The following is a 22166-nucleotide window of genomic DNA, read 5'->3' on the forward strand; positions in this document are numbered from 1 at the left end:
AATTGCAACTTAAAGGGGTTATCCAGGAAAAACTTTTTTTTCTATATCAACTGGCTCCAGAAAGGTAAACAGATTTGTAAATTACTTCTATTAAAAAATCATAATCCTTTCAGTACTTATGAGCTTCTGAAGTTAAGGTTGTTCTTTTCTGTCTAAGTGCTCTCTGATGACACGTGTCTGGGGAACCGCCCAGTTTAGAAGCAAATCCCCATAGAAAATCTCTTCCAAGACAGGTGTCATCAGAGAGCACTTAGACAGAAAAGAACAACCTTAACTTCAGAAGCTCATAAGTACTAGGGGTGTGAATCACCAAGAATTTGGCGATACGATTCGAATCGCGATACCAGTGTGGCCATTCGATATATCCAGATATATTGCGATACCGTCTAGGTGACGATATATCATGATATATCCCGATACATCGCCCACCAGGGAGCGTTCACAGATCCCTATAGACACCGCTGTCAGTTTTGACAGCGGCGATCTAGTAGTCCAACGCGCACTTTTCTCATTTTATCCCGTCCGGGCTGCAAAATAAAAGAAAACACACTTTCTCTTACCTGCCAAAGAGCCCCCGGAGCTCCGGTACAGGTGTTCGGTCCCCGGCTGTATTCTTCTTACTTCCTGTTAGCCCGGCATGTCACCCGGAGCTTCAGCCTATCACTGGCCAAGGCGGGACATCCGGGACATCGCTGCGGCCGGTCATAGGCTGAAGCTCCGTGTGACGTGCCGGGCTAACAGGAAGAAGAATACAGCCCGGGGACCGAACACCTGTACCGGAGTGTACAGGAGCTCCGGGGGCTCGTTGGCAGGTAAGAGCAAGTGTGTTTTCTTTTATTTTGCAGCCCGGACGGGATAAAATGAGAAAAGTGCGCGCCGGACTACTCCTTTAATAGCCAGCCGCGGCGATCGCCGCATGCTGGCTATTAGCGGCGGCCCCCGGCTACTGAGAACTGCCGGGGGCTGCAGAGTATGGAGCGGGCACGAGTCAGAGCCCGCTCCGTACACCCCGAGCGCCGCCGCGTCAGATCCGGCCTGCCCGGCTCCACAAATGTGGAACTTGTATCTCTGCGCTCGAGCTACATGATTTTGTATGTTTTGCTTATTTTATTTCCCGAAAAAGTTATAAATAAATACTTTAAAAAAAAAAACAAAAACAATAAAAAGTCAACTTATAAAAGCTTTATATATAACCTAGACAATATTCTGACACACAAATTTTAGCAAACAGCCTGATCCAGTTTGATAAATAAATTGATAAATAGATAAATAGATTGATAAATAAATTTGGCACATTAAAACTGTAAGAATTAGACTGTTTTAGGAAGTCCGGGCCCATTGCGCACCATGCTGTACTACTGTAGTCTAGGATCATTTTGCTGTCCTGTGACATAATTGTGAATTTTTTTTTGTACGGTGTTGTCATCATTTCGGTATTGTGATGTCTGTGTGGTCATTTTCCATTATTACAGCACTGACAGAAGCTTAACACTCCCAGAACAATAGTGGGGTGGTGAAAATTCTCTCTAGTATCACCACCTATGGGTAGAGAGTAGGAAGGCTGCCATACAACTTAGACCAGTGTTTTTTTTTCCAACCAGTGTGCCTCCAGCTGTAGCAAAACTACAACTCCCAGCATGCACGGACAGCCAACGGCTGTCCGGGCATGCTGGGAGTTGTAGTTTTGCAACAGCTGGAGGCACCCTGGCTGGGAAACACTGCCTGAGACAGTTGGCCCGAAGCTGTATTGGCACCTTAATACCAATGTGTTATTTATCTTTGCCCTGAGAGTTAGTTTTATAATTTTTGTGGTAAGAGGTCTGTATATCACAGTAAGAATACGGCACAGTAATATCAAAATGCATTTTTACAGGTATACAGAGTAGTAATTGCTGAAACCTGTGCTTAGTAGGAATGCTGTACTATATGACATGTAGAATAGTGGGATTGTGTTACGCCTCTGCCCCATTGACCTAATTATCTATAATTATTATTATTTTTTTTCCATATTTCATTTTACTTCATGGAAATTAGTATATACCTGGATTTCGGTCAAGTTGAGAGGCTAGCCTTGTATTTGAATGATCCACACGCTTTGTGCTGCAAGAAATAAAAATATTGTTTACAAACCATAAAATATTTAATTTACTAATCAAAGGATTATACACAAACTTTAAAATTAAAAGTATACTACATCTTGAACACTAAAGCTAAGTAGGGGTGGTCTTTTTACAGGGGAAGATAGCTGCTCGATACAAGCACTGATCAACGATGTACTAGTCAATTAGTTATTGAAAAGTGGAGCGCCGATAACACTGATCATGTGCTAAGGCAGAGCATTGATTAGTGTTTCCAATAGTGTATGCAATAGGGTGAGAACATAAAGCCTCACATGCATCATGAGGACTAAAATTGGTGAAAATTAGGTTTACATTTTTCTTTTTATAACTTTATATATAAGCCCCTTCTATATTAACCCCTTAAAGGGGTACTCCGCCCCTGGCATCTTATCCCCTATTCAAAGGATAGGGGATAAGATGTTAGATCGCCACGGTCCCGCTGCTGGGGACCCCGGGGATCCCCGCTGCGGCACCCCGCTATCATTACTGCACAGAGCGAGTTCGCTCTGTGCGTAATGACGGGCGATACAGGTGCCGGAGCAGCGTGACGTCATGGCTCCGGCCCTCATGACATCACGGCCCGTCCCCTTAATGCAAGTCTATGGCAGGGGGCGTGACGACCGCCACACCCCCTTCCCATAGACTTGTAATGACGGGGGCGGGCCATGATGTCACGAGGGGCGGAGCCATGACGTAACTATGCTCCAGCCCCTGTATTGCCCGTCATTACGTGCAGAGCGATCTCGCTCTGTGCAGTAATGATGGCAGGGTGCTGCAGGAGCGATCCCCGGGGTCCCCAGCAGCGAGACCCCGGCGATCTGACATCTTATCCCCTATCCTTTGGATAGGGGATAAGATGTCTAGTGGCGGAATACCCCTTTAAGGACCAAGCCCCAGGCCAATTTTATTTTTGCATTTTCGTTTTTTTCCTCCTCTTCTTCTAAAAATCTTAACTCTTATATTTTCATCCACAGACTAGTATGAGGGCTTGTTTTTTGCGCAACCAGTTGTCCTTTGTAATGACATCACTCATTTTACCATAACATGTATAGCACAACCAAAAAAATACAATTTGTGTGTGAAAATTAAAAAGAAAACTGCAATTTAGCAAATTTTGGAAGGTTTTGTTTTTATGCCATACAGTTTACAGTAAAAATTACGTGTTCTTTATTCTGAGGGTCAAAACAATTAAAATGATACCCATGATTTCATACTTTTCTATTATTGTTGCACTTAAAAAAAATCGCAAACTTTTTAACCAAATTGGTATGTTTAAAATCCTTTTATTTTGACGACCTATAACTTTTTCATTTTTCCATATAAGCAGCGGTATGAGGGCTCATTTTTTGCGCCGTGATCTGTACTTTTTATTGATACCACATTTGTATATATAAAACTTTAAATTTTATTTATTTATTTTTTTTACACTTTATGGGTGTAAAATGGGAAAAAGGGACATTTAACATTTTTATAGGGTGAGGGGATTTTTCAATTTAAAAAAAAAAAAAATTTAGTTTTTACTTTCCTTTTTACACTTTAATAGTCCCCATAGGGAACTATTTATAGCAATCATTCGATTGCTAATACTGTTCAGTGCTATGTATAGGACATAGCACTGATCAGTATTATCGGTCATCTTCTGCTCTGGTCTGCTCGATCTCAGACCAGAGCAGAAGACCCGTGGAAGGCAGCGGAGGCAGGTGAGGGGACCTCCGTGTGCTGTTCTGGATGATCGGATCTCTGCGGTAGCTCTGCGGGAGATCCAATCATCCATATTTCTGACCGCACTCCCGCAGATGCCGTGATTTGTATTGACAACGCCATCTGAGGGGTTAATGGCAGACATCCGCGCGATCGCGGATGTGGGCCATTACCGGCGGGTTCCTGGCTACGATCAGCAGCCGGGACCAGCTGTGCATAATCCGGGCATCGCTCCGATGCTCACTGTCATGTATAGGACGTAAATATACGTCCTAGTGCACTAAGTACCCCGGCACCAGGACGTAAATTTACGTCCTTGGTCGTTAAGGGGTTAAAAGTTTACAGAAAAATGCTAAACAATAAAACAATACATTACCTTTAACTATGGAACCCAATTCAACCAACCAAAATGTGATACATTTAAACCAACTAAGAATTGCTATACTTATTAGGACCTATAATAAACAAAAAACTATAGCTTCTAATGGGTAACATAAGTGCATATTCGAGATGAGCGAACTTACAGTAAATTCGATTCGTCACGAACTTCTCGGCTCGGCAGTTGATAACTTATTCTGCATAAATTAGTTCAGCTTTCAGGTGCTCCCGTGGGCTGGAAAAGGTGGATACAGTCCTAGGAGACTCTTTCCTAGGACTGTATCCACCTTTTTCAGCCCACCGGAGCACCTGAAAGCTGAACTTATTTATGCAGGATAAGTCATCAACTGCTGAGCCGAGAAGTTTGTGACGAATCGAATTTACTGTAAATTCGCTCATCTCTAGTGCATATCATGACTAGTTTGTGACAAGTAATGCTAATGATAATCTAGGAATTGACTATTTAGACTTCATTCACTCTTCTATGTTACGACTAGGTGTGAAAGAACTATATTCTACAACAACAGCAGAAGCGGATGAACAGAACCCTTTCCTAAAAAAGGATTAACCTGAAAAGATGGAACATGGAACAACAACAATTAAAAAAATTTAAGTGAGGAGAGCAAGGTAAGTGAGCCATTACACCTTGTTCACACTGGTGTGGTGCGGGGCGGCGTCCGTTGCTGCCGTGGCGCCGTGTCTGCGGGCGGGTGCGGCCCATAGACTGGTTTGAGAGGCATTGGGGCCGCTCTGCCAGTGGGTCGCAAGCCCCCCCCCCCCCCCCGTGGGCGCCTGTGTCGCGGCGGTGGTGGTCGCCGCCCGGTGCTACACCATTTTATGCTAGGGACGTTAGGGACCCACTCTAAATAGGTGGCCTTGACGTGGCGAGTTGGCTTGTACTTTTTGATCAAAAATGTATACTAACAACCTGTTAGTTTTTGATATTATGCTGAGAAGCAATCAGATCATTATACAAGATTGTAGACTGTATTCTACTCGAATTAAAAAAAAATTTAAGTGGTAGACAAAGTGAAATGTTGACACAAATATGTTTAATGATGATGGCAGTGTAATGCACTAATAGTCTCATTTTACAATTACTTACTTGTAGTCTCTTTCCCAGAACTTTACAGGCCTCACATATGAAGTGATGAATATTGCACTACCAAGGAAAGGGTTCAAAGGGGTTGAAAACAACGCAGACACAATTGCCTGGACAAACAGCATAGCGGAATCTAAAGAACGTGGTTAAGGAATCAGATCTTTTCATGAGATATTGCGTCACATATGGAACACGGACATGAACAAATTGTAACATTTTAAGAACTCTTAAAACCATAAAAGATACGAGGTACGGCGAACGGCTGGGCAAAGGCATGGAATGCTGATCCCCATGTAATCTGCCACGGAGCAATGTATGTGTAGACAAAGCGTAACTTGTAAAACAGCTCCCAAAGCTGAAACAAAAAAGTAAGAGAGTGCCATTGTATTCTTTATACAAAATCATCTATACTGTCTTCTGCCATAAAGTACAAGTACTTGACACTAAGGCCATGTTCACACGGAAAATCTCTGTGCGGACATTCCAGAGACTGCGGGCACCGGTATAATATGACGATGCTAGGATCACACAGGAATGTGCTGTCTTATAGACCGTAATGCATTCCGTGCGGTGTCTGCAGAAAGAATGAACAGGTACATTCTATCTGCGGACACGGAAAACGGAATTTCCATGCCGGAAAAATCTGGCATAGAAATTCTGCGGTGTGCACAGCGCAGCGGAATCAGCTTGGATTCAACAGGACTCTGCTGCAGAAATTCCAAGGTGTGAACATAGTCTCACATGCATCATGTGCCCCATCTGTGATTCAAATAAATGCAAATTGGAAACCACTTGCCAGACAAGATGCATCAACACAACCATACAGAGTTTTCCAGGGAAGGCTTTTTTGTTTATTGTTTATTTTAAAGATGGTTAGGTCGATCCCTCGCCATTGCTGTTTCGACAGTGCTTGGGTCCCTGCTGCTCACCGCTTCCTAACATCGAATGTCAAAAATGTCAGCTCTGCCAAACATTGGCCACAATGGTTAACTAAGCAGGTATTTCCCAAATGTCTACATTACCAGGAAGTGGTGAACTGAAGTGAGTTTTGAGCTTTTATTCATTCACTTACCCAGACCCTGACAGATGAAAACTTTTGACATGTCTCTGTGTAATGTCAAACTTTGTAAACTATATTCATAGATAAAATAACCCAGTAGAAAATTGTAAGGTTTTTCTGGGGGATTATTTTGCCGCACATTTCACAAGCAGCAACAACTACAGAAGACTTGTAATATTATTGGCACCCATTCAAACTTGTCTGGACAAGCAGTATACATAAAGTAAGAATGTATCTTGCAATGTTTAAGTATATACCTTGCTGAAGAGGATGGACATAAAGAACAGGTCTAGGAGGAGTTTCTCTGAGCAATCCTTATAATCAAATGTGAAGAAAAGTACAGTGAAGATGAAGGTGGCATACTGGCATGTAGGGCTACTGTAAGACGACCTTAGCAGCTTCATTCCAGCAATAGTGATCAACAATGCACCAATCCTGTGGATAAAAAAATATTTGATAATTAGCCTTATAGAAAGGGTAAAAAGGTCAAAAGGGGCTTTTCAGGCTTTAAAAAATAATGTCTTAGCCTCAGGATAGCCATCCATACAGGAAGGGAGGGGGTCTGACTCTGGGAACCCTTATTAATCAGCTGTTTGAAGTAGTCCTGGGCTTGGGCAAGCTCCAAGCCTCTTTATTGCTTACATTCAGTTTTGCACATTATTGTTAAATTATTATACAAAGACCTTATGAGCAGAACCTGATACACTATAAAAAAGGCACAGTATCAAAACCCTTCAATGTTTGATCATCAGGGTGTCCATCAATGTCATACTGAATGTTTATCCTGCAGAGGGCCATCAATTTTGCCATCTAAAATAAAGTCAACTGGTCAGTGTATGGCTAACTTAGTATACATATGGGTAGAATGGATAATATTCTAAGAAATTTGCTGGTTCCCATGTACCATTTTCTATGTTAGTACAAAGACATTTATATACTGTGGTTAAAGCTGTAGTTCAAATATACTCACTCTGCACCAAGCTTCTTAGGGCTACCTATATCCTTGGCACCATTGCTGAGTTCATTAAGAACTATGAGTGGATAAATAACATTCTTCTCCACAAAGAGCAGCCAGACATGAGCCTTTTCGAACCACATCATATAAGCAGCATCTTGGAAGGCAAAATAAATGTTTATTTTTACCAGATAAATTTCACTGGAACAAACTTGCACACATCCATAACATTAAACACCTGTTTCATTGAGCAAGCAAACACTATAAATGCAGCTTATAATTATTACTTTTTATATATATGTATGGAGATATAACCTGATGCGGTTGTGTGATCTGTCAAAGGCCCAAAGAACAGCTACTTGTTATATTTATGTACAATATTTATAATTTGTGCACGACTATAACATAAGTGTCATAGATGGACAACTGACTATGGAGAAGAAAATTTATGATTTGCCTCGTCTCCATCAAGCATCCTTGCATGAGGTGACAGACAAGTGTTCAGCTAAACAGCTCTCTCTCCATTCACTCCTGCACTAAGGCTTCTACATCCTTCACTATGTTAGTGGTGCAGGACCTTTTCCTGAGCTGTGCAGGACCTTGCCACGTGATAAAAAGATGTTATCGTGCAGGAGACTTTGCACTACTCCAGACAATGTAGTGAAGGATAAAGAGGCCTTAGTGCAGGAGTGTATTCAAATTGAGAGGGATTTTCTTCTTTTATGGTCTGCAGGTATCGGGATGGGTTTTGGGTAAATTTGCTTGAGTACATGTATAGTTTTGACAAGCCTAGTCATAGTGCTGACTACATGGTTCATAGTCCTGCTATCTCTGCAACTTCTTGCTGGATTCTAGTTTGCTCCCAGAGGAATAATTTGCCACATTGCACATTTAATGATATCATTAAAGTCATATTACCCTTAAACTACTTACTTCGAACTTCAAACTGGTAATATTCCTTTGTTTTTAGCAGCGGGTGTGAGAAGCAGTGCCAGGGAAGCTGTTTGCGTACTTGTGGTAAAACGTAGTGAGTAAGGAATCCAACTGAACCAACTACTGCATAGAGAACGTAACTCAGAACAGGCTGTAAAACAAAGAGTTTAATGCATCAGTAGAGATTCAAAGTGCTATTTATTTTCTTAATGAAAACTTAAATGCCCAAACCAAAGGCAGCATAAAACACTGTCAGGCTTTGCTACCACAACAATCTACTGTGAAAGGCTGTGCCGCTTCAGAGTAACTATGATTGTATCTCTACCTATCTACGTATTGGGAGGGATCTGTCGATCAGAGCAGGGGACTGCCCCGACAACACTGAGCGTCATGAATACAAAGTGAATCATAAATGGTTGTGATAGGGAATCGGGAAAGTGTTTAAAGGGGTACTCCGCCCCTAGACATCTTATCCCCTATCCAAAGGATAGGGGATAAGATGTCAGATCGCCGGGGTCCTGCTGCTGGGGACCCCGGGGATCGCTGCTGCAGCACCCCGCTATCATTACTGCGCAGAGCGAGATCGCTCTGCACGTAATGACGGGCAATACAGGGGCCGGAGCATCGGTACGCCACGGCTCCGCCCCTCCTGCCGTGACGGGCCGCCCCGTCAATACAAGTTTATGGCAGGGGGCGTGGCGGTCATCACTTGCATTAAGGGGACGGGCCGTGATGTCATGAGGGGCGGAGCCATGATGTCACGCTGCTCCGGCCCCTGTATCGCTCGTCATTACGCACAGAGCGAACTCGCTCTGTGCAGTAATGATGGCGGGGTGCCGCAGTGGCGATCCCCGGGGTCCCCAGCAGCGGGACCACGGCGATCTAACATCTTATCCCCTATCCTTTGGATAGGGGATAAGATGCCAGGGGCAGAGTACCCCTTTAATGCTACTTGTGGTTCAGGCCACATGAAACTAGTGACCGCTTCATAGATACAAAAACGCTACACATGTATACATATGGCAAAACACACGCATACATACACATTATATATATATATATATATATATATATATATATATATATATATATATATATATGTTAACAAAAATAGAGTATAAATATTTTACCTGTAATGCTGTAAACACAGTGCTGACGTGAATTGCAAAATAGAGAACTGCTATGACCACACAGACAACCAAGTCAGACTGAAGCCGTTCATTCTACGAAAGGATACACAAAAAATTTTTACTATAAAAACGGTACTGCATTTAAGATGGATAAGCCTACTGAAATAAAATAAAATATATATATTAAAACTAGACGACAAGTTAAAAGAGATATTCCGAGCCTCTAGGAAAGCGTTTCCCAACCAGGTTGCCTACAGCTGTGGCAAAACTCCAAATCCCAGCATGCCCGGACAGCCAACGGCTGTCCGGGCATGCTGGGAGTTGGAGTTTTGCCACAGCTGGAGGCACCCTGGTTGGGAAACACTGCTCTAGGATCTGCACCAACGTGGGTAACAGGGGGTCCCCTGGCATGACTGCTTGGCCTGAACTGTTACTCCCAAAAAAGTGAATTCAGGAGACACACACATGCAGCTCCGGTGATCCCAGTTCTCCACATGGGTTCTGGTCCTAGATTCAGTCATAAGTGGGAATTCCCCCTTGAGCATCCTACAAGCTCTGGGAATTGTTACAGGCGTTGTCCTAAAAATATTTTTTACGGTCCTAGAGATAAGATGTCTAATAGATGTGTCCGCACTCATCAGATATTCCCCGTATAGGACCATCAATGTCTACAATGGGAATACCGCTTGAATTTCCGCAGCTGTGCCCCTTCGTTTCTGATCGGCTTTCCTCAGAAAGCTGAGTATGCAGTGTATGCATTTCACAATGAGCCTGTAAACCGCACACTCAGCTTTTCAAACAGAGTCAACAGAAACAAAGAGTAACATCTCTCAGCTGAGTAATTCTGCCCTTTCCTTTTAGAGATCAGTGAAGCTCTTAGCAGAACCACGACAGTAAAAACTTCTGACATGTCACTATGACACATTAGAAGTTTGTAAAACTTTAAGAGCTGTATGAAAGTTTCCTTTTATTATTGTGACAGCCCAATGCAGACGCATTAATAGCTGTCAGATGATCACACATCACTAAAATACGAAAAGAAAGCTGAACTGCAAGAGACAAAAAAAGGTATTGCCTACTTATAGTGGTCTCGATTATGAAGTCCTACTATTTTAACTATTTGAAATTTTCTCATTCCATCACTTGATGCTATTTACTAGAGATGAGCGAACTTACAGTAAATTCGATTGGTCATGAACTTCTCGGCTCGGCAGTTGATGACTTATCCTGCATAAATTAGTTCAGCTTTCAGGTGCTCCCGTGGGCAGGAAAAGGTGGATACAGTCCTAGGAGACTCTTTCCTAGGACTGTATCCACCTTTTCCAGCCCACCGGAGCACCTGAAAGCTGAACTCATTTATGCAGGATAAGTCATCAACTGCCGAGCCGAGAAGTTCGTGACGAATCGAATTTACTGTAAGTCCGCTCATCTCTACTATTTACTTTTTCACTGAATAAAACTTTGCCAAATAAGAGCTCATACTTAAAAAGCTACTTACAACAGAATTTCTTAACTTCTCAGGAAGGGGGTCTTTCACTTCTGACAGAGGGTCCTCTGGATTTTTGTCCTCATTGTTTGGAAAGAGTTTTGATTGCACCAATGAGCTAAAACAAACCAAGATAATATATATAGAGAGTTGAGCGAAGTTACAATAATTTGATTTGTTACGAACATCGCGGCTTGACTATTGATTTCTTTGGTCTGCATAAATTATTTCAGCTTTCCAAGTGCTCCGGTTGCCTGGAATAGGTGGATACAGTCCTAGGAGACCTAAGATTGCAGTCCCGGACTTTTACAGGCAAACAAAGCACTTGGAAAGCTGAAGTCATTTTTTTTTTTTCACAGACTAAAGTAATCAAAGGCCGAGCCATAATAAACCAAAATTACTGTAATATCGCTCAACTCTAATAATAAATACATTATTGGAAGGTGAACAAGAATACTTTTTGTAACACAGAGGTCAGTAATGTGATGCACAGACACTTGGCTGTCCACATGACTGCACTATGGTCCAGTTGTGATGCTTTTATGTGTGGAGTAATTGTTAATATTGGTGGTGGGGTCAGCACAGGTACCATGACCGGTCTGTGCAATTTCTGCTACAGTAGCTCATATGTGAGATTGGACCTGGCCAGCTAGACTTTACTACCCATGCCTTGGGCTCCGTGACCCTGTGGCTCGTACCGCTGTACATTCTTGGGCCATTTTATATAGTTAATAACCACTGCATACTGGGAACAACCCACAAGACTTGACTTTTTAGTGACGCTCTGATTCAACAACAATTTCTCTAAAATCAGAAATTGCTTCTTGTCAAAGTCCTTTGGATCTTTATATTTGCCCATTTATTCGACTTCCTATACATCAACTTTAAGTACTAACTGTTTTTAATGGCTGCTCTAAAGTCACATTTAAAGGAGTAGTCCAGTGGTGAACAACTTATCCCCTATCCTAAGGATAGGGGATAAGTTTGAGATCGCGGGGGGTCCGACCGCTGGGGCCCCCTGCGATCTCCTGTACGGAGCCCCGACAGCCCGCGGGAAGGGGGCATGTCAACCTCCGCACGAAGCGGCAGCCGACACGCCCCCTCAATACAACTCTATGGCAGAGCTGAAGCACTGCCTTCGACAATCTCCAGCTGTGCCATACAGATGTATTGAGGGGGCGTGTCGGCCGCCGCTTCGTGCGGGGGTCGACACCCGCTATCTGGCCGGAGAGCCTGGCCCCCGTACAGAGAGATCGCAGGGGGCCCCAGCGGTCTCAAACTTATCCCCTATCCTTAGGATAGGGGATAAGTTTTTCACCACTGGACTACCCCTTTAAACTTAGGACCAGAGTGCTGCAAGGCTACAGTGTTAACCCCAAAATTGCTGAGTTGCCTGTCTGTAGAGAAATATAGCCCACAAGTGTGTATAAGATACTATAGCTGTCACAGGTAAGAAATCCTGCATCAGCCATGTTTGGGTTCGCCCAGCTTTTACTATAACCTTTTCTTATTTTATAATCATGCCAGATAATGATTTTTTTTCCCCATTTTATGTTTAAGAGTAAAATCACATCGATCTGTCTTCATCAGTATACACTGCAAAATGTATGTTCACCAACTTACATGAGGACAGAGGGATCGCTGCTCTGTCTGCTGAGATGGTAAGAAACTGCCACTAGTACACCACAAAAAATAGAGAACAATACAGGAACATGCGGGGCGTCCCAGGGATCCTGAAGAGGAATATAAAAAGTCTTAAATATTCTTTCTGTATTTACTCATCCTAGATACATGTAACACAATCTAAAAGTTCTAGACACTTATCACATTAGCAAAAGCACATTTTTGAGGCTCAGAGGCATACCTAACAAAAGATGAAAAATTAAGGGTTAAAAACAATGCCGACAGTTACTATAAATAAAACATTACAATGACAGACAAGATGGAGAAATGTGAAACACATCAGCTATTTAATATTTATTATTTGCTGTACTAAAGGAACACAGACTGTGCTCCATGTATTACCCCTAGTGGTTAACAAAAAGGTAATAAGAAGGCACCTGATTCAATTTAAAGGGGTACTCCGCTGCTCAACGTTTGGAAGAAACTGTTCCGAATGCTGGAGCTCGTGACATCATAGCCCCACCCCCTCATGACATCACACCCCGCCCCCTCAATGCAAGTCTATGGCAGGGGGCGTGACAGCGTTGCATTGAGGGGGCGGGGAGTGATGTCATGAGGGGGCGGGAAAATGACATGACTAGCTCCCGCCGCCGGCTCCAGTGGTCGGAACAGTTTGTTCCAAACGCTGAGCAGCAGAGTACCCATTTAAAGGGGTATTCCAGGAAAAAACTTTTTTATATACATCAACTGGCTCCAGAAAGTTAAACAGATTTGTAAATTACTTCTATTAAAAAATCTTAATCCTTTCAGTACTTATGACCTTCTGAAGTTAAGGTTGTTCTTTTCTGTCTAAATCCTCTCTGATGACACCTGTCTCGGGAAACGCCCAGTTTAGAAGAGGTTTGCTATGGGGATTTGCTTCTAAACTGGGCGTTTCCAGAGACAGGTGTCATCAGAGAGGATTTAGACAGAAAAGAACAACCTTAACTTCAGAAGCTCATAAGTACTGAAAAGATTAAGATTTTTTAATAGATGTAATTTACAAATCTGTTTAACTTTCTGGAGCCAGTTGATATATTAAAAAAATTTTTTTTCCTGGATAACCCCTTTAAGTACCACACCAACTGCAAACTGAGGAACTATGTAATCTTCAGTTCATCTGATGTGTTTTGCACAGCTATGTCATTGCAGTTCAATTTTGACTAGTATCGGCAACATATAGTGCAATTATCCACATCCTAACCTTAACCAAACTAGCCAAGATGAACCTAAAACTCAAATTGGGAGAAATATTATTTATTAGAACTTATTTTAAGGGTCTCAGTCTCGAAGAAACTTCTGACATGCCCTAGTGACAGGTCAGATGTTTTGATCAATGGCCGTCATGATGCAGACACCACTGATCCCTGAAATGGGCTCTGTGCCCTTGAAGAGCATCATAAAGAAGTTTTTAGTATTGACAGTTAAAATACAACCTAAACTAAATACAGCAAACCAAAATAACTGGGGTAAGACTAAGGGTGGATTCACACCATGTTTTTGCAATACAGTTTTTTTCAGGTTTTTGATAAAAAAACAGATTCCTCAAAACCTGACTAAACTGTATATCAAAACGTGTGTACAAAGTTTTATCTGTATACTGTTGAAAAGTGATGTCCGGTTGAATCCGTTTTTTAAGAAAAAAAATGCATACGTTTTGAACTTTTCACTCCATTATGAATAAAGTTTCACTTGTTTGATTGAAATTCCAAGAAAAAAAAACTGTGGGAAGTCAAAAACCGTATGGTAAAAACTGGATGGAACCGTACACGCATACAGTCCTGTACGGTTCCCATTGACTCCCATGTTTAAAAAAAAAAAAAAAACTTATACGGGTCAATACGGTTTTTCACCTGGACCAAAAGGCCACGGTTTTCTGTAAAAAAAATAATAATAATAAAGGAAAAAACTGTGTGGTGTGAAAAACGGAGACAACTGTATGCAATATGGTGCATACTGTTTTGAATGGAAAGTCTATGGGCACGGTTTTCTGTACAGTTGCATACGTTTTTTTTTTTGTTTTTTGTTTTTTTAAACCGTATCCAAAAACTGTATAGAAAATCGTGGTGTGAACCCACCCTTACAAGGATAAAACTTTACTTTTAATGCAAAGTTATCCGATAAAAACATATAACCTCGACAAACAAGATACTTCCAGTGAAAGATAACCCGCAGTCCTAAAAAATCCATAACCCGCAAGTGTCTTGTATCCACAAGTGGAGAATAATGCTCCACCCTCACAGATATCTTATTACACACGATCACAATTATTCCACTATATCTGTCACAGATAATCCAATATTCTACAATGATGTCTAGTATTGCATCAGTAAGGCAAACTATTGTTACATATGATCATCCCACAATATATAAACACATATACACCAACAAAGGAAAACCAGTAATGAACAATATACTTTAACACATATGTAATTCAACATACATTTAAAATATAAAGAGATATAAAATCAAGGCACCACAGGAACAACTGCAGAAAAGTGGAGAGGGTACGGTAAGTACAGATACATGGAGTACAGGGAAAAGTACACTTCTAAGCAGAGAGGAGATCACAAGGAACATGTACAGAACCAAATTATACATTAAGTCAATTAGTATACAAGAGAAATGTTACAAGGGTATAAAAAATTAGCATAGGAACACAAAAGATAAGTAGCATCCTGCCGTGCACTGCCTACCTACCACCTATATGCGTTTTATGCCTGATGAAGCTGCAAACTTGCAGTGAAACGCGGTGCATCTAAGGATTAAACTATCTTTGATTTTACCTTGTTCCCACTGAGTTTATCCTGCGCCTCCTTGATCCCTTGATCAAGCCTCCTTGATCCCTCACTACTACTATGTGCTTACCATTGTTGTGTATGTTGGTACACAACTATTTGGGGTGAGCCGCTTTTATGCCTCTGTTTTATTCATTTATATCTCTTATCACACCAAGGAGTAGGGATTAGGGATCGACCGATATAGTTTTTTTTTAGGGCCGATACCGATAATCGGTGGAGGTTAGGGCCGATAGCCGATAACTTATACCGATATTTCGGTATAAGTTATCGGCTATTTATCCTTCCGCGACACCGCTGCAGGTCATTGATTTAAAGCGGGCGCTTTAAATCAATGCACTGCAGTGGCTTTTGCGGTGCCATAGGCCGCCGCCACCCGCTTCTCTCCCCCTACCTGTCAGGGTGGTCCGGGCCATCCATCCTTCCTGTAGTGTCCGGCGGCATTCCGGGCAGGCTCCGGCCTAGAAACGCAGCATAGACGCCGCTACGCAGTGACGCCCGTGCGCAGCGACGCACCTGACGTCACGGCGTAGCGGAGTCTATGCAGCGTACTAGGCCGGAGCCTGCCAGGAGTGGAGAAGAGGACCCCCGGAGAAGAAGGACAGCCCGGACCGGTTCACCCTCCACCCGGAATGCCGTCGGACACTACAGGAAGGATGGATGGCCCGGACCACCCCCATTACGGGTAAGTTTAATTATTTTTATTGACTCGGAGGGTGGGGGAGGGGCCCGACCGGTATAGCGGTATGGGCAAAAATCCATACCGTGGGAAAAAAAAAAACGGTATCTGGTATACCGTCCAGCACTACGGTGGGGGGTGCAACGCGGTGCGTGGGGGGGGCGTTCGCGGTGCGGCGGTGGCGGTGCGCGGGGCATTATCGGCTTATCGGCAAGGTAATTGCCGATAATGCCCAAAATCGGGATTATCGGCCGATAATATCGGCCATACCGATAATTGGTCGATCCCTAGTAGGGATCGACCGTTATTGATTTTTTTAGGGTCGATACAGATAATCTGTGGCCTTTCAGGCCGATAGCCGATAATTTATACCGATATTCCGGTATAAATTACCGGCTACCAAAAGTAGAGCGGACCCCGGGAACAGGTAATTATAAAACCGGGGATGGGGGAGGCAATGGGGCACGGCGGTGGTCTCTGGCCGGGGCGGAGCATTATCGGCAAGGTAATTGCCAATACCGATAATGTCTAAAATCGTGAATATCAGTGATAATATCAGCCAAACCGATGATCGGTCGATCCCTACCAAGGAGCGCTCTTTTCTTATTTATAGATCATACTGTATATGGTATATCTGACTGTTAGGTGTCCCTTCCTTTACGTATAATCCCTGATGATGTTATGCATTTTTTTTGCCTTCCTGATGCAGTATCAGACATCTTTATGCAATATTAACTAAACTTTATAAAAGCAGAATGAAGAAGTAAAGCAGTCGCACTCCCCACTCTGTAGCAGCAATATTTATTCATGCATGTTCAGCGGGTACAGTCATACAGGGGCGCCGCATTAACTAAACTGTGTTTACATATTGTGGCATGATCATATGTACATGTAACAATAGTTTGTCTTACTGATGCAATACTAGACATCATTGTAGAATATTGGATTATCTGTGACAGAGATGAGCGAACGTACAGTAAATTCGATTCGTCACGAACTTCTCGGCTCGGCAGTTGATGACTTATCCTGCGTAAATTAGTTCAGCCTTCAGGTGCTCCGGTGGGCTGGAAAAGGTGGATACAGTCCTAAGAAAGAGTCTCCTAGGACTGTAACCACCTTTTCCAGCCCATGGGAGCACCTGAAAGCTGAACTAATTTATGCAGGAAAAGCCATCAACTGCCGAGCTGAGAAGTTCGTGACGAATCAAATTTACTGTAAGTTCACTCATCTCTAGTGACAGATATAGTGGAATAATTGTGATAGTGTGCAATAAGATATCTGTGAGGGTGGAGCATTATTCTCCACTTGTGGATACAAGACACTTGCGGGTTATGGATTTATGACTGCGGGTTACCTTTCACTTGAAATATCTTGTTTTTCGGGGTTATATGTTTATATCAGATTAGTTTGCATTAAAAGTTAAGTTTTATCCTTGTTAGTTTTACCCCAGTTATCTTGGTTTGCTGAATTTATATGGTGGGGAATGGTCAAGCTCAGTGGTCTCCAACCTGCGGGCCTTCGGATGTTGCAAAACTACAACTCCCAGCGTGCCCGGACAGCCAACGGCTGTCCGGGCACGCTGGGACTTGTAGTTTTGCAACATCTGGAAGTCCGCAAGTTGGAGACCACTGGTCTAGCTTATAATATACTCCATTGTAATAAGCGAACAGGTTTTGGTTATGATTAACTAAATAAAGTGAATGAAATAAGGAGAACATATTGAAGCAAACAATAATACAAAACATTAAAATCAGTCGAAATTTCTATAACTGTAGTCCAGGTGATACGCATTCGCTAGTTGATCATAGGACCCCTGTATATTTGCACAAAACTATTTTTTGAGCCGTTTGCTAATCATTCTCCTATGCTGTAGTGGACTGCCATTAGAGATAAGCGAACTTACAGTAAATTCGATTCGTCACGAACTTCTCGGCTCGGCAGTTGATGACTTATCCTGCATAAATTAGTTCAGCTTTCAGGTGCTCCCGTGGGCTGGAAAAAGTGGATACAGTCCTAGGAGACTCTTTCCTAGGACTGTATCCACCTTTTCCAGCCCACCGGAAAGCTGAACTAATTTATGCAGGAAAAGTCAGCAACCGCCGGAACTGAGAAGTTCGTGACAAATCGAATTTACTGTAAGTTCACTCATCTTTAACTGCCATACCTAATGGCTTTGTAATTACTTACCTTAAGAGCACCATAACACAGTCCATAGAGTAAAGCTACTGCCACAATGCTACGAATAAAGCTGTAAAGTGCTGCAAGCAGGCTGGTGGTAGCTGAAAAATAAAATTACGAGTTGAAATTTAGTAACAATTTGTAGAACAATGAGAATTATTGAAACCTAACACTGGGAATTCCATGCAGTAAAAAGTTCAGATAACTGTTGCTTCCTGCGGTGCACCATGACACAGTCTGTTACTTTCCCTTGCAGGAGGCAGGCTGTGTTGGCCTTGTATAGTGATCACTGCAAACAGGTAAACCACCCCCATAATGCGGTGTCCAATGGGCACACAATGTCGCCACAACATCATACAGCCAGTGACCATGCTTGAGGTTTCACCATCATGTGGCGATTGCAATACAGACCATCCCTGGACAAACATAGCCACTTCCTGCAAGCAGAGAAAGTAACCGGCTGTATTGTCGTGCTCCTTGCCGCTGGGTCTGTTTGGGTCTTAAAAAGGTTGTCCAATCACCCAAGCTTAGGCTGGGTTCACACTACGTTTTTACCATACTGTTTTCAATCCGTTTTTTTCTAAAGAAAACCGTATGGCAAAAAAAAAACGGATGGAACAGTATGGTAAAAGTAAACCGTATGCGTTTTTAAACAATATACTGTTTTTAAAAGTGCATACAGTTCCATCAGTTTTTATAAAAAAAAAAAATAAACATACGTTTTTGAAAATGTTCTCCATTTTTAATGGGAGGGGTCTTGGGTGGGGACTTTAGGATTCAAATGCGCATTTGCAAAGTAAAAACGTATACGTTTTTCCCGTATGGAACCGTATACATGTGCGTTTCTCATTGATGTCGATGTTAAAAAAAAAACGTATGCGGTTGCAGTACGGTTTTTAAACCGGAGACAAAATCGTGGTCAACCACGGTTTTGTCTCCGGTTTAAAAACCGTACTGCAACCGCATACATTTTTTTTTAACATGGACTTCAATGGCAAACGCGAATGTATGCGGTTCCATACGGGGAAAACGTATACGTTTTTACTTTGCACATGCGCATTTGAATCCTAAAGTCCCCACCCAAGACCCCTCCCATTAAAAATGGACAACATTTTCAAAAACGTATGTTTAAAAAAAAAAAAAAAAAAAAAAAACTGACGGAACTGTATGCACTTTTAAAAACAGTATATTGTTTAAAAACGCATACGGTTTACTTTTTTTCCATACTGTTCCATCTGTTTTTTTGCCATACGGTTTTCTTTAGAAAAACGGATTAAAAACAGTATGGCACAAACGTAGTGTGAACCCAGCCTTATCCTGTATCCACAGGATGGCGATAAGGGGGTGGGTTGGTTGGTTTGACTGCTGTGATCCCTTGTCATCATGAGAATGGGACTTCTCCTACAGAAAGTGAACGTAACAGCAGCATAAACACATCCTGTGCTCCATTTCAAGGGAAGACCAACTCCTTTGAATAAGGAATCAGTGTTAATTTTGGGCAATCCTAACTTATTGTTCTTTCTTAATGTTTATAATGTTACCGGTAGCTGTCAGTTTAGGTCATCATACACATGGTCAGACTGGGTCTTGCATCTGTATCGAACTCATATTAAACCATCCTTAGGGGGGATACCTTTACTATGCCTGATAAAGTTATGTTCACACTGCGGAATCTCCACTGGCGCAAAAAATACTTTGGTGGTAGGACCGCTGGGCACTGTGCAGTCACCATTGACGGCTATGCAGTACTCGTGGAATTCTGCGCAAAGAATGAACATGTTCTTTCTTTGCACAGAACTATTTCAGGGGCGGAATCGTCCGCCGCTGAAATTCTGTAGTGTGAATGGGTCTTGCGGAAGACCCATTCACACTGATAGTACTGTTCACTGTGCGGAATTCCGCAGCGTTAACGTACCCTAAGCCAGAATCCTGGCTCTACCTGTACCTAAATGGTAGTGCACAGCAAGTAAGACATTGACTATGCTGTATGCACCAAAAATGTTGCCAGCTGCAAAAGTAATAGTTGGTGTAAACTAAAACTCAACAGTGCAAACAGCTTAGACCAGGCTTAGGCAACCTTTGGCACCCAAGCATCATGGGAGATGTAGTCCAAAACATCTGCAGTGCTGAAGGTTGCCTATGCCTGGCCTAGACAGTCTACAGATGCATCAGATTTATCAATCGGACGGAGCTTCAGTGATAAATTTGGCACGTTTGACATCAGTCTACGTTTTCATGAAAACATGCTGAAGTTTAGTGGTCAGGGAGATGTACACTGAAAGGGATTGTCTATAATGTGGTAACCTCTAAAGTATATAACACTAAACTTTATAACTGTCATAGAAAGCAGCTCTTACCATTTCCACCAAATACATGTATATCCACTTGTTCACATAGGTACATAACAAATGTGTTCACCTGAGGCAGAAGACCAATAAAAAACACAATTGGGAAACATAGAGTGAACACTGTGAAAAGAAAAAAAGAAAACATATGGAAATCCACACGGTTATGTATAAGAGGCATTGTATTTTACAACTAGTTCTAGCTTTCAATTATTAGCACTGTAACTGAATTAAAAGGGATTGTCTGGTGGCAGAAAAAAAAACAAAAAACAACCCCCCCCCCCCCCCCCCCCCAAAAAAAAAGCTACCTTCGCCATTACATGTGTTATTAAAGCAAGTTTTAGCAACGCACAGGACCTAAATGTCAGAGCAACATACAAATATCTCTGCTAGACCACTGCAGAGAAAACCATGACAAAGAAGGGCTGGCACAGGTATTGCACCGCGGCGCCCCCCTAGCACATGTCCCGCACGGCACGACTACAACTTCCAGCATGTCCTTACTATAAGGGGCACGCTGGGAGTTGTAGTCGTGCGGGGCGGGCAGTAGATGTGCTGGCGGGTGACAAGCTTCCCTGGCTTGCTTGTTACCCTCCTGCACATCTCCCACCAGCCCCCCGTCGCATGACTAGAACTCCCAGCATGCCAAAGGCTGTCTGGAAATGAGGGGGGTTGTAGTTTAGCAACAGCTGGAGGCTCCCTGTTTGTACACGCTGCTTTATGGGCCCTCTCTCCAGGGGAGAGCGCCATAAATGTACGAACCTATTTTCCGTGTTTTTTCTTCTCATTTCAGATCCATGTATCCTGTGGACTACTTCGGATTCGGTGGACTACGTCGATTGCCAGAGTTTTTTTTAAATAAAAGTTTTTTAAACGTGTTGTGTTTTTAAAAATTTACTTTACAGGCTCAGTAGTGGAGGCCGTCTTATAGACCGGGTCCATTACTAAGTCGGGGCTTAGTGTTAGCCCCAAAAACAACTAGCGCTAACCCCCAATTATTACCCTCATAACAACCGAGACAGGGGTACCGGGAAGAGCCGGTACCAACAGGCCCAAAGCGTCAAAAATGGCGCTCCTGAGCATAGGTGGTAACAAGCTGGCATTATTTAGGCTGGGGAGGGCCAGTAATAATGGTCCTCGCCCATCCTGGTAATATCAGGCTGTTGCTGCTAGGTTGATATCTGGCCGAGAATGAAAATACGGGGTACCCAATGAGTTTTTTTTTATAAAAAAAATAGAGTTCCACCTGTTTTTTATTCTCAGCCAGATACCAACCAAGTAGCAATAGCCTGACCTTACCAGGGTGGGCGAGGACCATTGTTACTCCCTCCTCAGCCAAAAAAAAAAAAAATCGCCAGCCTGTTACCTCCTAGGTCCAGGAGCAACATTTTTGACACTCCAGGCCTGTTAGTATCGGCTCTTCCCCCACAAGCCCTAGTTAAACATTTTTTTATTTTTATTATTAAACCATAAAACCGCTGGTCATCGTAGTCCACTGAATCCGAAGTAGTCTTCTGCATACACGGATCTGAGATGAGAAAAAAAAAACACAAAAGAATGGGTTAGTACATTTAGGTGGAAAATTGTGGTTACAAAAATGTAATAAACAAATATACTTTTTTTTATGCTTATGTGTGCT

The 22166-nt window shown here is 42.6% G+C and overlaps 1 protein-coding gene across 8 annotated transcripts in view; it reads right to left on the reverse strand.

Annotated features, from left to right (window-relative positions):
- Positions 1–22166, reverse strand: part of PCNX1 (pecanex 1) — a 128212-nt gene that overhangs the window by 26999 nt on the left and 79047 nt on the right. For all 8 annotated transcript variants that reach the window (XM_056546967.1, XM_056546969.1, XM_056546961.1 and 5 more), the window contains 11 exons: positions 20540–20650; positions 18192–18283; positions 12489–12598; positions 10878–10983; positions 9380–9472; positions 8250–8400; positions 7332–7473; positions 6619–6796; positions 5548–5656; positions 5305–5434; positions 2042–2100 (listed from right to left, as the gene is read on the reverse strand). In XM_056546967.1, coding sequence (XP_056402942.1) covers positions 2042–2100; positions 5305–5434; positions 5548–5656; positions 6619–6796; positions 7332–7473; positions 8250–8400; positions 9380–9472; positions 10878–10983; positions 12489–12598; positions 18192–18283; positions 20540–20650 — 1281 coding nt within the window. The remainder of the gene's footprint in view (positions 1–2041; positions 2101–5304; positions 5435–5547; positions 5657–6618; positions 6797–7331; positions 7474–8249; positions 8401–9379; positions 9473–10877; positions 10984–12488; positions 12599–18191; positions 18284–20539; positions 20651–22166) is intronic.

The sequence above is a fragment of the Hyla sarda genome, chromosome 11 (assembly GCF_029499605.1).
Source record: "Hyla sarda isolate aHylSar1 chromosome 11, aHylSar1.hap1, whole genome shotgun sequence".
Lineage (NCBI taxonomy): Eukaryota > Metazoa > Chordata > Amphibia > Anura > Hylidae > Hyla > Hyla sarda.